Source organism: Solenopsis invicta, chromosome 13 (assembly GCF_016802725.1).
Source record: "Solenopsis invicta isolate M01_SB chromosome 13, UNIL_Sinv_3.0, whole genome shotgun sequence".
In the NCBI taxonomy this organism is placed as follows: domain Eukaryota; kingdom Metazoa; phylum Arthropoda; class Insecta; order Hymenoptera; family Formicidae; genus Solenopsis; species Solenopsis invicta.
The window spans coordinates 1,699,489-1,715,342 of NC_052676.1; the positions used below are offsets into that span (position 1 = coordinate 1,699,489).

The following is a 15,854-nucleotide window of genomic DNA, read 5'->3' on the forward strand; positions in this document are numbered from 1 at the left end:
CGCATATTCGACATATTATTCCGCTCTTTATGCTGAACGCTGCCAGATATTTCGTCGTTATTACCTCCCTTTGCGGGGCGGGGCGGGGCGACGCTTTTATCTCCTCTAACTTTTCCTTTTATACAAAATGCAACTGATTGATAGTATTTTTATATAAATTTGGAGTGAGATAGGTAAACATTCATCACGGAGCCACGAAAACGACAAGAAAAGCAGGAGAATTGCAAATTGTGAGTCGTAATTTGTCGTAATGGCTAATCGCTAAGTCACTTGCAGCTGTTGGCTGTTGTTATTGTTTATTACGGCAACGATGCACAATCGCGTACGTACGTGATCGATTGCTCCGATCGTGACGACGACAACGACGACGACGACGACGAGAGTAAGGGTGCCGCGGAGGCACGCACGAAACAGCTGATTGGTGGAGTGACTCGTTTCGTCCGAGTCCAGGTCACAGCCGTTGTCTTCAATCGCGAGGAGTGGATTAACGGTCATGGCGGGTTTCGTGCTCCGAGTGAAGACTAAATCGGGCCAGAAGGTTGTCCACGGTCTCACGGCCAACGACAAGGTGTCGCAGCTGAAGACGAAGCTCGCCGAGGTCACCGGGGTACCAGCTGCCGCTCTCCAGGTCCTAGCCGGTTTCCCGCCGAAGCCCGTCGATCTTGACACGGCCGACGTTACAATCGAGAACGTCGGCATCATCTCCGGAGATACCCTCATTGTCGAGGAAAAACAGGTTTGTCTCATCAGTCCTTGAAAGCGCAAGAAATTAAGGAAGATGTGGCAACGATTCTCCTTTTTCTAGTATTTATGTGTCCTAAAACGGTCCTTACACGTTCAATAATATCTTATAATATTTTTCTGAACAAAACATACACATTCAAATATTATGCAATAATATTGAGAGTCTAGGAATTACAAACAAATGTACAGAATATTACATAATTCTTGATCATCATAAATCATTCAAATTTTTTTCAAGATAAGATATATATATATATATATATATATATATATATATATATATATATATATATATATATATATATATATATAGAGAGAGAGAGAGAGAGAGGATATATTATCAAAGTTAGGCTTTATATATAAAGATGTTTTGGCTAAAAATTGAAATTTAAAAACTGCAGGCTTCTAGATTCATTTTTTTTTTTTTTTTTCATAATCAATGACATGAAATTTTGGTTACAAATGTCCAAATGTTACCCTAAAACCAGCTGCAAAAATCAAAATAATGAATAATTATAATTACACATGGCTGTGCAACATAAATTTTTGTAGTTATCAAAAAATCACTTCAAATCTAAATAAACTTTTGCATGAATATTTATTAGTTTTTTATTAGTGTATAGTGATTTTATATAATCTTTTCAAGTTTAAATAATTTTATTTTTGTTACATTAAATATTATGAGTTTGCATTTTTATTTTGCTTGCAGCCAATTCAATGTGTTAAAAGAATCTCTTATATGAATATTACGTGCAGATCGTGTTCAATAGACATGAGCAGAGACTGGACAATCTTGCATCCAATCTCGGACGGTCGCATATCGTCGACCAGGAGAACTTTGCCAATAGACCAGGTGTTCTGATGAGAAAAGTTGTACCTGCTGACAATTCCTGTCTCTTCACCAGCGTGGGTTATGTCCTGAATGGTATGTGAGCAAGTGCTAAGAAATGAAAATTTTGAAATATGATACAATCTATCAGAAGCAGTATATATCCAAATAAACACCCTTTGCAGTAGATGTAAGTAGTGCAGCAAAAACCATTGTAATTAGAAAAACTTTGTTACAAAATTTGATTGACCTTGATCTTTTATCCCTTTATAATTAACTGATTTGACTCATATTTTGTATTGATTGAACTATGCTTTTCGGGCATCTATTATTAAAGACAAAAAAACTGAAGCTGCACTACTTAAGAACTTTCTTAAATTTAAAGATACAAACGAATATTAAGAGAATAGTATTTGTATAATTTTAGGAGAGCAAATATCATGCTTCTAAGAATTATGATTTAAATATGCAACCATTTAGAAATATTAAGGCAAAATTAAAATTTCATACATTTCCAAATTGTAAGAAAAAAGAAATGTTAAAATCAAAAGCTGTAAGTTACAATAATTATTTATTTTCCTTTCAGGCAAAGTGGATACTAGCTGTGCTAGTTTTATGAGGGAGATTATAGCATATGCGGTAGCAGCAAATCCAAGTGAATACTCTGAAGCATTTTTGGGTAGGCCCAATGCCGACTATTGCGAGTGGATTCTCAAATCTGATTCCTGGGGCGGCGCCATCGAACTATCGATCTTGTCCAAATTTTATGGTTTGGAAATAGCAGTGATCGATAGTATTAATGCAATCATCAATAGGTTTGGCGAGGATCGACATTATGCTCAAAGGGTCTTTCTCATATTCGATGGGATCCATTATGATCCTCTCTACCTGGAGCCGCTCGATGTAAATCTCTTAATCTCTGTCGATACTTAACAATTTTATCTTATTTCAATTTCTGCAATTCCTAGATTATGTCAAAATCAGGAAAAATTAAATAGTCTTGTTTTTTTTAATGTTAAAAAGTTCTTTTAATACAATATTTTATATCAGTGTTTTTTGCAAATTTTGCAACTTTAATGCATTTTCTTCGTCAGGGTGGCAGTATCCAAACGATCTTTCCCACCGAGGACGAAAGAATGCTGCTAGAAGCCGCTCAACTCGCAAAAGAAGCAAGATCGAGTCGCCAGTTCACAGACGTGCAAAGATTTACCCTGATATGCATCGACTGCAAGATCACACTAAACGGACAAGCGGCGGCGCAGCAGCACGCCAAGGACACCGGTCACAAGAATTTCGGCGAAGTAGTAGCGTAGCCCTGTATCAGCAGCTCATATGATCTAACTCGGTGACTATCCTTGACTCTAAACAGTATGTCTTTGACAGTCGTTTTCTTCGGTTGGAACTTTTGAGGATTTCGGTTTATTCTTATTACATCACATATTCTTGTTATACGCTTTAATTTAAGCACTTATTATTGTAAATTTTTTATGTATAAAGAATCCAAACGGCAAATTCCGTGCTTCTGTGTTAAGGAAAGCACATGTGATATTTTTATAAATTCGCAATTTATAGTGCAATTGTGTGTGCGAATTGTAAATATTTATCTAGGAAATGAATTTATTATATTTTGAGTGAGGAATTATTTTTTATTGCTATTTATTATTTTGGAATTATTTTCATTTGATACTTTATTATAAATGTACTAGAAAGCAAATTTATATTTTTTAGAAATATTTCATACTGTTTAGCACTGAAGGATTGCCGTTTTACAGCTAAAAGGAAAAGAGAGTTAATATCTTTTTCTACTTCATCGATGCGCTTGCAAATAGTAACATTATCATTAATGCGAATTTGTTTGCAATTAAAAATTGTTAATGCGCATAATACACAAGTTACTCACTTTGATTAAACATCATGTGTTATCGATATCTGATCCCATATCGCTCTTGAAAGACATGCATTCGATGATTTCCCTGAAACTTCACATTTTATTGCAAAAACGAAAATTAGTAATTTTGTTAATTTTTATAAAATTTTAACAGGCGTTGCGGTCTAATGTAATATAGAAATCTGTGATCTAATCAATGAAACAATCGTACTTAAAATAATGAACCAAATTTCATTAAAATTAAAGGTGGAGTGAGCAATCTAAATAATTACCAATAAAATAGATTATTAAATAAATTTAATATTTTACTTGTAAATGAAATTTATATGAGATAACAAAAAATATTGGTTTTTTTATGTGGAAATGTATTTTTTCTTTTATATAGATAAATTTTTAACTTGGGAAAAATTAATAAATTAAAATTCATGTATTTCAAAAATAGCTAGTTAAAGTTAAAAATTATATAATTTAAAATCATTAATTAAGTTAAGAGTTATTAACTTTTTAACTTAATTATTTAACTTTTAACTGGTTACTACCCAACCTTGATTTCAAGTTTGAGATTCAAAATTTTTTAATTTAAGATTTCATTCAGCCTTTATTGTTTTTCTTGTATATTTTCTGCAAATTACGTAAAATATAACGCTTTAATAATTAATTTTTTATTTGAAATAATAAAAAAATTAGATTAGGGATGATAAATTTTGCAGTTGGCAAGCTCGGCCCTAGCTAGCGACATCTTTTGTCCCTAGACAGAGTAAAGTTGCACGACCGCAGCGCTCCTGGCAGAGGCGATAGGAGGCATATGATCAGAGAAAGAGAAGAATCAGTTTCCTCTCAAAGGTTATCCAAGTTCCGTGTTTGTCAAACGGCTTGACAATCATGGACAATCAGTTCATTAGCAACCGTGGTGGCCGTTGGTTGGTCGGTCAATCGTTCCTCATGCGTGTCATTGTACGAATACATTAGCTTTTGTCGCCGCCACACTACGTACACACACACACGTACGCACAAAACACATACGCGCGCGCACGTACGCCCGTCTGCGCGCCCATCGTAGCAGAAGGGAACACGAGCAAGCCATTTGTTCCTCCTCCGACGTTTTCCGTCGCACGCGAAGTGCCGCCCATCATCGGGGTATGTCGTCGCGAGGCCGTGCAATACGGTAAAATGTTGCTGCCCGACCGAGATTGTTCGCTGACAACCAGGTGAAGATGGAAGATGACGCTGACCTCAGGGAACAGTTGTTTCACAACACCGTGCGTGAGAACATAGTGAGTAAAACATCCGAGTAATGTCCGCTCCCTGGAGTAACGCAAAAACCCACCCCCGTGTCCTCGCCGTGCCGCGCGATCGAGTTTCCCGCGCCGTCTAATGCGCGCGAAGAACTTGGACCTCGGGATCGCGCGCATGACACCAAGTGTGACGATTGACGCTTCTCGCGGAGGTTTTACATCTCTTCTCTCTCTGGACGCTCCGCTTTGCGGTCGTCAACGTCGTTCCTTCGTGATCAACCCATCCCCTTGAACTGGAGTTTTTTTTTTTTTCCCCACGAAGAAACGTGTTTCACGCTTGGTCACATCCGTTCGCCGGGTCGAACCTCCCGCACCGTTAGCACGCAAACGAATCTTACGGTTATCGGCCTGACGAATATCATCCGCTACTCGGGGATACAAATTCCTAACGGCAAATCCCGTCGTCTGCTCGTTGAATTTAGAGCCTGCGCTCACTTGTCCTCCTAAATTGTTTCGATTGCAAGAACATGCCTTATCACGCGAACGTTATCGCACCGACGTAATCGCCGCTCTTTGTCGACGTGGATGTCAAACGAGGCCTGTTTATTTATCTTAACGTTAACGGAACAAATGCCCGTTCGTCCTCGATTAATGTTCGTGTCAGTGCGAGATTTAAACCGCACAGGCCCACGCGCGTGTGTTTACATGCACGTGAGGTTTTCTTCAAATTAAAATTTTTTTAAAAATTAAATTTTAGAAAAACACAAAGATTTAAAGATTGATGATAGAACTGCTTGAATTTTATTTTTTGTAAATAGTTTTACAACAGCTTTTTTTTAAGATTGCATACATATTTAATTTTTAACTTCATTTTACTTTTTAACTTTACTAGTTATTTTTGAAACACACAAATTTTAATTTCTTAATTTTTTCCCAAGTTAAAAATGTATCCATGTACAAATATATATAAAAAACAATATTTCTTTATTTTATATTAACTTAATTTACAAAAATAAAATATTAAATTGTGTGAAGATTCATATTAGAATTGTTTTGAGTAATTTAACTTTAAAAACTGATAAAAATTTCTAATTTAATAAAAATACTTTTCAAAATTAACTTTTAATTTAATTTTGTGTTACGTAACTTTTAACTAAATTAATTTTATTAGCTATTTTACTTTAACTTAATTTAGTTTGAAAAATATATTAATTTACCCAACCCTGATAAAATCAAAGGAAGAAACTATTATGCCAAAGTATTTTATTTATAGGTATATATTATTTTCATATATATGATTATTTATTATGTACATATATAATAAATAATTATAAAATTATATTATATAAAAATATATTTTGGTATAATAGTTTCTTTTTCAAAATTTTATAAATGACAAGATATTATCAAAGCGGAAAAGATCTCCCTCCTTCTGTGCGTAACGTTTTCTATTTGTCTTTCTCTTTCTCCACAGATGTTTTATAAATAAAATCCTCGTAGCAATCCTTTGTTTACGCGAGGCACTTATTCATCTCTTCTCATTTATTTCAGTTTTAAAACTCACATTAAGCGTGAATCTTCACCAGATATATCACTTGTGGATTTACATAGTTGTGGAGAAATCTGATGATAATATTTGACTTCGTTCGAATTTATGGATCGGTAGATGATCCGTTAGGTCTGGAATGCACCTGGAACATATGTCGAGTTAAATCTCTAGCTTCCCTTTTTGTTCCTCTCGTCTTCCTCCTCCTCTTCTTTCTCCTCCTCCTCGTCGCCTCGAAAACTAGCGGGAACGTGCGAACAGAGGAATGACGTCTCGTGCCAAGTACATTCACCCTGTGTCGAATGCGTCTCGTAAATCGCTGTCATGCTTGACATGCGTGTGGAGGAAGCAGCGGTCCTGATTGCCCGGCGACGTCTTCGTTTTACGAGGATTGCTTGTGACGGTGCCAAGAAACCGGTCTCGTCGCCGAGAATCCCAAGCGAGGTGTCGAAGAAACCAAAATGATACCACGAGCTCGAAGATGTATCTGAAGAAGGAAAAGAAATGTCGTAGAAACCCTGCTTAAGAAAGAAATATAAAGTATTAAATAAAGTACAAGGTAGAAGGAAAAAGATTCAAGCAGAAAAAGAAATACAAAGTATTGAATACAAAAGTGGATATACAGAGAAAAAAATTACTAAATTTTTATAAATACAATATTTATTTGAATAGTATTAATAAAATATTTACTAAATGTAAATATGTATTTATTCAGTACAAGAACCACCAATTTAAGTATTATTTTTTCTTGTAGACATATTTATGTACCGTAAGTAAATATTTTGTTAGTACTGTTCCAATAAATATTAAAATTTAGGAATCTTTTTTCCCAGCGCATACAAATAAATAAGTAAAAAAGGATTGCACAACGCGCCTCATTCAAAATCTTTCTTCTCTGAATAGAAACACATTAGAAAGATTAGAGAAAGCACATTAGAAAAACATTAGAAAAATTAGGTAACCATTGACAAAGGATTAAGAAATACGGATTTAAAGATTAGAGAATGAAAACTTTTACTTGCGATTAGACAAACATGCATTCATAGATTATCTAATTTTTTTTCGGTAACATATATTCGACTTTTACCTCTCTGGAAAGTATTGTGAAAGCATGTCCCACTTACTTTCCGCATAGCAACTTGTTAAAAGCGATCCAATTGCTTCGTTTCCGTGTTTAGAGTTCAATCCGCCCGGAAACAGTCATCGCATCCAAAAGAAAGAAGATAAAGATTATAAAATACACACAGGGTCGTGATATTCAGATTGCGACGGATTTACACGCGAATGATAAAGCGTCCACGAGTTGGAATTTCAAAGAGCAGTCTAACATACTGTAATCAAAATAAGAAAAAACATTAGTATCAATATTCGCACAAATTTGCAGGGACAAATTTCTAAAAAATCGAGTTGTACCTTTTTCTACATCCTCATTTATTTCAAGTTTTGATGGTTCATTACGAAACTTACAGTTTCTTTTATCTCTTGCTAATGCGTTCACATGACACAAATCGCGACCACGCCTCATGATTTCAATATAAATTATAGACTAGAGAATTATTCGAAATTCAAATCGTTGCAATCTATCTGATTCGAATCGAAATTATTCGAAAATTTAAAATGTAAGAAAATCACACGATCATATCCTTGAAAAAATGTTTCAATCAACTGATTATTGATCAATTAGCTGATGAAATGTTGTCAGTGTTACTGATATAATAATCAGTTTATTGAAACGCTTTATCACTTCTTTTTTTTCAAAAGTACCTATTATAAAATTATATTATTTCTCACTAATAAATAACCCAGTGCATCCACATTATAAAGATTAAAAGAATAGAAAAGCATCAAACATCGAAGATAAGGCTTATTTTGCTATATATCCGCCAAGTAAACATTGCTGAATAGATTTTAACAAATAAATTTAAAATACACAGGAAAGCCTAATTTTTCATAAAAATACATTATTAATAAAGTTATATTTCAACGATTCGATTCGCGTAAAATTTTGTTGATTCGGTTCGATTCGAAATAAAAAAAAAAACTCTTTATTCGAACATTTCTATTATAGACACAACATTAGCGCAAGAATGGTATACATTTCTCGCAGAAGATCGGTTTTGTCTCGCTTTCATCCGTCCTATTCTCGGCAAGAGACCGTTGCCAGCAACTAATGTTCGAAAATGCCACACACGTGGCTATTTATCACGTAATTATACGCGCTCCGTTATTGGATTCCCCGGGCGAATTAACACCGTTGATTGTATACATAATAACTATAATGGCGACGAGCCTGATAAATATGTACCGTGCGAAAGTAAATGCACGTAGAATGGATTGGCAATTGAATAAGTAAACGAAGACTTAAGTGAGGCAGTATATCGATCGGGAGGGATTAATAAATGAAACCCAAATGCATAGACGATTCGCGGTTGGTCATCGTCATGCGATTCGATCCATATTACTTATGCGCGAGTTCTTTGTTATTGCGCAGTGGCGCCTAAGTAGGAAAAACCTTGGAGCATCCTTACTACCTCAGTCTGGAACATATACATAAAATTTATATTATTAAGAGATGGATTTGGATTTAATAAATATTATTAAGTTTATAGATTAAAGGAAGACTGTTTATCGCTATACAGTCGAACGTACAAATATATGACGTAACAATATTATAGAAAGTTAATATCTATTGCTGGAATTAATATCGATTATATATATATATATATAAAATTTGCAGTTGATTGAGCCAATAAATAATTCTAATCATTTTTACTTACTAGATGATATTTACACAATACCGCGTCAAATAAGAAAAAATAACAAAGGCAGTCCAGAGTTTAAGTTTCAGTCGCAGTATACGGCTTCGTTTACTGACGCAATATCCGCATTTCTGATGTTGTAGGTATTCTGCTGATCACTGTGAATAGCTATGAAAGGTGCTTAGCATGATTTACGTAATCCACGACGATATCTCAATGATTACATTCGATTACTGTGAATCAGACTTTTGGTATTTGAAAAAATTCTCTTTCATCTGTGACTTATTTTTTCACGTAATTACGTGGGGTAATTATCTCCCTTCGTGACCTTCATCAGTTCTCGCCACACAACTTGTACAACTGTATAGCAGCGTATAAACTCGCAACTGAAAGAAATATCTCGTGTTGTTTAAAAAAATCTAATATAATTTTATAATTAATATTACCATTATTAATTTTAATATATGCATTAAATTTATTTATAATTAAGCATTATGTATATAATTATTATGTTATACAATTGCAGAGTTTCCTATAAAAATCAACCAGAAGTTAAAAAAAATTCCATTTTCAGAAAACAAAAAACTTCTCATCTTTAAATCGTTCATTGTACAAATATGATAAATTTTTCTCCGGACATACAATAAGTAGAAGAACAAAGTTACCTGAATAAAGTTAGCCTCCCAACATTAAAAAGAATATTTTTTTTTTATCTCATTCGATTGTTCAATGTTTGCACATTTATGCACACTTTGAATTTTTGTTCGCCTACAAAGTTGTAGACTTTGATTAATATTTCAAGGACCTATTAAAAAAAACCTCTGGATTTATTTAGTTCTTGTGGAAATTTTACATTTATCTTTTTTACAACATTGATAACAGTAAAGATGAAGAGGAAAATATTATTTAAAATATAAAGCAATAATTTTTTCATTTTTTAATTACAAAGTTTTACAAATTATTCTTAATTAATTATTAATTATTTTATAAATTATAGGAAAATCTTTGTATAAATATAGTAATTTTTCTTGGACGTATAACAGATATAAAAACAAAGTTTTAGATTTTGATTAATATTTTGAGGAGTCCCATTTGAAAAAAAAAACTTTAAAAACCTGTAGACTTATTTGGTTCTAGCGGAAATTTTATATTTACTATTTATATTTCTCCCGTTTTTTGTTTGATTCTTATTGGAACTAAATTGTTCACGATATGACGTTACTAGAATAATTAGCGTAATAATCCAGATTTTATTTATTGTAAATAGACTTGTTTGGTTTTTGTAGGAAACCAATTGCTTATAATCAACATATTAATTATATCACACATATATATATATATATATATATATATCAACATATTGTTATAAGACGTAATTGTGCAATGAACGATGTGGTTGCAGATATACCTGCTGCTTTTCCTGCTGCTATACATATCGAGCTATGCGCTGATCGCGCGTTTTAGACGCCGGGATCGCGAGGACTATCTGTCGGTGGACGAGGATGAGGCCACCGTATATAGGATCAGCCTATGGCTGTGCACGGTCGCCCTGGCGATTTCCGTCGGCGCGACCCTCCTACTTCCGGTGTCTATCGCCAGTAATGAGGTCCTCATCCTGTACCCGAACAGCTACTACGTCAAGTGGCTCAACAGTTCCCTTATCCAAGGTAAATCTTGAACTGAATATATGGAAAAGTATCTGGAAAAAGTACATTTTATCACGAGTTACATATAGATCGAGATATAAATATTAAACGAATGTATATGTAGATAGAAAGATAGGAATGATAGAGATAAATAAATATAAAGTAATTGTTATTGATTCTGAAATAATCGCTTGAGAACACAAAATTTTAATTCGAGATAACATTACAATTATAAAAAAATTAATATTAGCATTTAATAGAGATGGAAGATTAAAGTATTAATTGAGATATTAAAGTATCAATAAACAGGATGAAATATAAATAGCAAACATATTAATCTACATAAATATCATCAAAGTTATTAACAGATAGAAATACATTAGATGAAGACACTTTCATGAAGAATCTCTAATTCATAAAATAAAAACATGTACGTAAATTTTTCACACTTTTGTAAACCTGGAAATATAGATTTATCTTGTTAATATTACGCATATCGCTAGAGATATTATACTGATAAGATGTCAACGTGAATTTATGCGATTATAATTATCTTGGATTCTCAATTTATGTGTAAATGTTGTATCGCAATGAGACTAATTTCCACAGGTCTATGGAACCATGTGTTCCTATTCTCGAACTTATCGCTCTTCGTGTTTCTGCCTTTCGCCTATCTCTTCACGGAGTCGGAGGGTTTCGAAGGCCATAAAAAGGTAAAACAAAATTCTGAAAAATTCCTAATAAGCCCCCCTTCCTCCCTCCCTCCCCCGTGTCTCTTTGTAATCATTACGATCGTAGGGCGTGATGGCAAGGGTGTACGAGACGGTGACGGTTCTTTGTCTCTTGGGTACCCTCGTACTGGGAATGACCTATGTCTTGTCGGCCCTGTTAGATTATCAAAACTCAAGTTTGCATACTTTGCTCAGTAAGTATATTCATCATGAGATCTTATACACACAGTTCACATATGTCAAAGCGATAAAACTATGATATCATAAGGCCATCAGTCTAACATAATATACTTTGCAGATTTATGGAGTTATTATTTGCCTTTTCTCTACTCCTGCGTCTCATTTGTCGGTGTAGTAATGTTATTACGTAAGTATCACGCATTTTTCGCATAACTCTACTATCCACGTAGCGAGAAAAAAATCAATTTCTAATTCGTGATTTGTTCTATCTTCAGTATGCACACCAGTGGGATTCGTGCGACTGTTCGACGTGGTGGGGTCGTTTCTTGTTAAACCCCAATTTCTGAAGAACTTGGATGAGGAGTTCTTTGCATACAGATTAGAGGAAGACTGTATTCGCAGAAGGTAAGCGTCTTTCTTTTTTTTTCTCTTTCTTATATTCTTATATACTTCGAATATTGCAAATTATATCGTTTAGCGTTTTCTGTATACATATAACTCAGCGTTCGTTCAGATTGCAGCACGTGAAAGCTACGGGGAAGTCGTACGTATCGCCGGTGCCGATGTCGACGGCAGCGAGCTGCGCCTGGTCAACGCACGAGGACGACGAGCCACTATTGTGTATAAGTCCAGGTCTTCTGTGCCTAAAGAACGGTGCTCTGCAAAAGGGTCTTTCTCAACGACTGGACGACGTCCAGAAGCGGCGACAGCTGTTGGATCAACAGCGGAGGACTTGGTGGGTCCGGCGCACGCTACTTTACCCTGTGGCGATGCTGGCGTTGCTCGTTTTGTCCACCGCTACTGCTCTATTAGCGGTGCAAAATACTTTAGAATTGCTGATAGGCATCAAGGCATTACCGTTAAGCACGAGGGTTCGTATGTGCCTTCCTTCCAATTAATCGACTTTTTATTATAGTTGTAAACTTTGCTGCAATTATTGAGTCAGTTCACAGTTTTGCGTACTGCAATTAAAGAATTGATGCATTTATTCCAATAAAAAAGTAAATTACAGATTTATCTAAGAGAAAATCTAATTTGTAAATAAATTAATTATTTCATTCAGTCTTTAGTCGAATCAATTGATGGCATTTATTTCGAAAAATTATAAAGACAGATTGGTTTTTTTTACAGCAATTTACGCTCGGTATCAGTTCGCTGTCCAAGCTCGGGCCCGTCGGTGCGGCCATTGAGGTTGCGGTGATCCTTTACTTAGCTGTGACTAGCGCGATCGGCTTGTATGCCTTACCGGGCGTGAGAATCGTCCAACCAAGATTTCGCTCCACTCCACTCACCCATCTCATCGCGAATTGCGCCCTTTTGCTCGTTCTAAGTTCGGCGTTACCGCTGTTATCGCGAATATTAGGTAAAAATCGAACCATCTAGGATGTTTCTTTATATCCCGTAAGAAAATCCAAATTCGAGTTATCTCTAGTTATCTCATTCTATTATATTCTGAAATAATGGGAAATTGATAGAAAGATATATCTATTTACTTTAACTCATTCAGACAATTTGCAAGATTTTAAAAAAGAATATCTTGTTAATGAAGAATTCTTTACTCAATTTGGAATCAAATATTTTTATTAACAAAAATGTTATAGTACAAATCATTTTCGAGTTAAAGTGTATATAATCAGGAAAAGATTTACGAACAAAATATAAAAAATAATTACAGATAATTATTTAACATTTAAAGTAATTTAAAAAAAAGCTTATACAAATGGCACTTTAGTATTGTTGCTCCACTCATGTTTATAATTTATGCTTCTAATTTATGCTTTTTTCAGGGATGACAAACTTTGATCTGCTGGGTGATTTCGGCCGCATCGAGTGGCTTGGTAACTTTAAGCTTGTACTCCTTTATAATCTGATCTTCGCGACGGCGGCGATCAGCTGTTTGACCACTAAGTTCACGGCGACCGTGCGCAAGGAGATCTATGCCCGTCTGAGAAGCAGCCTGCTCGGCATCTTCAGAACTACCAGCGTCACCGCTGACGCGAAGAAATCATCGTCAGGGATGTTTTCTATGAAGGAAGATTAGACTGATTTGTTATATTATTATGTAATTAATATAAACAGAGAGAGAAAAGAGACGCCGGGACCTTGCGAAAGTTTGCCTGGTTTTTATGGTTCTTGTATGTCAGAGTTACAAGGACCGTCTCAAGTTTCTCGAAGACGTGAGAAATTTATATCGTACGACGTATGTAGGAAAGCGGTTGCAGAGTTCGAATTTGCAAGTCTTTGGACGTGCCAATCCTTTGATGCTCTTGAGCTCTTGGACCCCTGGACTGTTAGACTCTCACCTACTCGAGTGATCACGCCGAAATTCTCCGTATTTTCGTATTCCAAGATTCTGAAACTTCTTGTTTTAATTGTTCTTTGAAAACTTTTTTTTAATTTTTTTAAGAATTTATGAAAATCTAAATATATTAAATATATGAAAATATATTTAAATAAGAGTGTCTTGCTTTATGTCTAAGAGATTGGCTTTTCCAAGGAACTAAATATCGATTACGTTGAAACGTAATCTCGAGATATCCTTTTCTCTTTTAAGATCCAGGCACTTTTTTCAGTCGCGCGTATTTTAACTCTCGCGCCATCGTTGAAGAGCCACCGAAACTTTCGCGAGAGCCTAAAAATTTATCGCTTAGACGTAAGCGAACGCTAGTGATTATTTGTAATTAAGACGCGCGAGGCCAGTCAAAGACATAGTCCGATAAGAACAAGGCGATCACATTCGTAATATGTAGCGTTAAATATTTATTTATTGCATTAACATACTATTTTTAAGAATATATTTATCCAGGCCTGGGACGAGAACCCAGCAATCTAGTATATGTATATATATGTGTCGCCATGAAATTTATTTATAGCGGATGTAATGACTGCAAAGAGGATATAATACTGATTTATTTTATGCATGCATAAAGCGGCCCCTAGATGCTCAATATTATTGCATAATATTATTGATCGCCTGGAGATTTGTATTGAGAGTTTGTACAATATATCGTGCAATATATTGTGTCGATTTGTGGAGATTTGGTATTGCACATTATCATTGCTTATTTAAGAGCTATATTGAAAGCTTGTACAATATAATTCTTTGAAATATATTGTGCAATTTGTTTCCACTAAATCTTAGCTTGCTCGGTGATCAAACATTGATTAATTCTTGTCATAAATATTTTGTCGCTACACAAAATATTAAACAAAAACAAATAATGATTGCAAGTGTTGTAAGCATTAGAAACGCGTTTATAAGTGTTTTTTTCATGCTCAATTAAATATTTCAGACTTAAAATCATGTCATTAAAAGTTATTTCATCAATTAACATTAATTGTAATAATATGGTCTATTTTAACGGTAAAAATCAGCGTCGAGTATCATAAATTGGAAATATATTGCAATAGTATCTATAAATAGCCCAATATTTTACAAATTGCACAATATATTCCAAAAAACTTCTGATTGACACAATATAATGCATAAATATAACCTACAGATGATCAATATTTTATATTAAGTCATTCAAATTGAATTCTAAAAAATATTGTAGAAAAATATTGAGCGTCTAGGGGCCACTTAATATGTTGAATAAAATTTTTCATCAATATAACGGGCAAGAATTTATCCTCCGCGAAAAAAATCTTCGACAAATCTTCGCTTTCAATCGTCTCCGTTTTACAATTTCCAATCGTCGTGCATAGAAGGAAATGCAGTTTTAATTTAAATAATAAACTTTAATAACTGCTCGAGATAAAAACCTAAGAAATATCATTAATTAGATTGTAATATAAAAGCGTAAGGATTTGTTTAACAATATCTCGTGCGGAATACGTAATGTTCTTAGACTGAATGAATCACAATAAAATGAGATTTTAAGAGACTTATACATACTCTGATTGTATAAAGTGTGTACATTATAACAAATCGCATAAATTTTTTTAGATATTTGCGATGAAATGAAAGAAGCTAATGAAATTGTTTTATATATAAGCAGGAAATTATAATGATACAAATTTTGAAAAATATCTTTTTTATTTAAAATGTTGCCCTGAGTCTTTTGAACAATATCACAAATAATGATTTTTTTTTTTACATTATAGGGAACATACCACTTATTTTGTCTATAATCGTATTAAACCAGAATTTTCATTAAAATGTTAGGATGTTTCAAGCTTCATCTAAATCTATGTCAACTTTTAGTTCTAGTCATGTTTTTATAGATATTTACATGTTTAATTGGTAACTTTTTAGCAATTTCAAGTCATCTTTCCTTTCGTTTTAATTTGCGT

The 15,854-nt window shown here is 34.1% G+C and overlaps 2 protein-coding genes and 1 long non-coding RNA gene across 4 annotated transcripts; 2 read left to right on the forward strand and 1 right to left on the reverse strand.

Annotated features, from left to right (window-relative positions):
• The first annotated feature begins 43 nt into the window (after nucleotides 1-43).
• LOC105208143 (ubiquitin thioesterase OTU1) lies at nucleotides 44-3,485 on the forward strand. The gene is made up of 4 exons (XM_011177911.3): nucleotides 44-736; nucleotides 1,501-1,669; nucleotides 2,160-2,476; nucleotides 2,668-3,485. Exons 1-4 carry the CDS (start codon nucleotides 494-496, stop codon nucleotides 2,884-2,886), a joined length of 948 nt encoding a protein of 315 aa, XP_011176213.1. The 5' UTR covers nucleotides 44-493; the 3' UTR covers nucleotides 2,887-3,485.
• Nucleotides 3,486-4,143: 658 nt separating this feature from the next.
• On the forward strand, nucleotides 4,144-15,530 carry LOC105208140 (protein Lilipod). Its single transcript, XM_011177909.3, has 9 exons — nucleotides 4,144-4,735; nucleotides 10,404-10,668; nucleotides 11,257-11,360; nucleotides 11,446-11,572; nucleotides 11,677-11,745; nucleotides 11,834-11,963; nucleotides 12,073-12,430; nucleotides 12,690-12,921; nucleotides 13,346-15,530. Exons 1-9 carry the CDS (start codon nucleotides 4,676-4,678, stop codon nucleotides 13,597-13,599), a joined length of 1,599 nt encoding a protein of 532 aa, XP_011176211.1. The 5' UTR covers nucleotides 4,144-4,675; the 3' UTR covers nucleotides 13,600-15,530.
• Nucleotides 6,127-9,385, reverse strand: LOC120359379. Of its 2 annotated transcripts, none has more exons than XR_005576152.1 (3): nucleotides 9,020-9,385; nucleotides 7,656-8,779; nucleotides 6,127-7,573 (listed from the first exon to the last, which is right to left on the reverse strand). It is a non-coding gene; the product is annotated as an uncharacterized LOC120359379 (long non-coding RNA). The 2 variants fall into 2 exon arrangements; XR_005576151.1 differs by having other exon boundaries at nucleotides 6,127-6,729; nucleotides 7,367-8,779.
• Nucleotides 15,531-15,854: the final 324 nt, after the last annotated feature.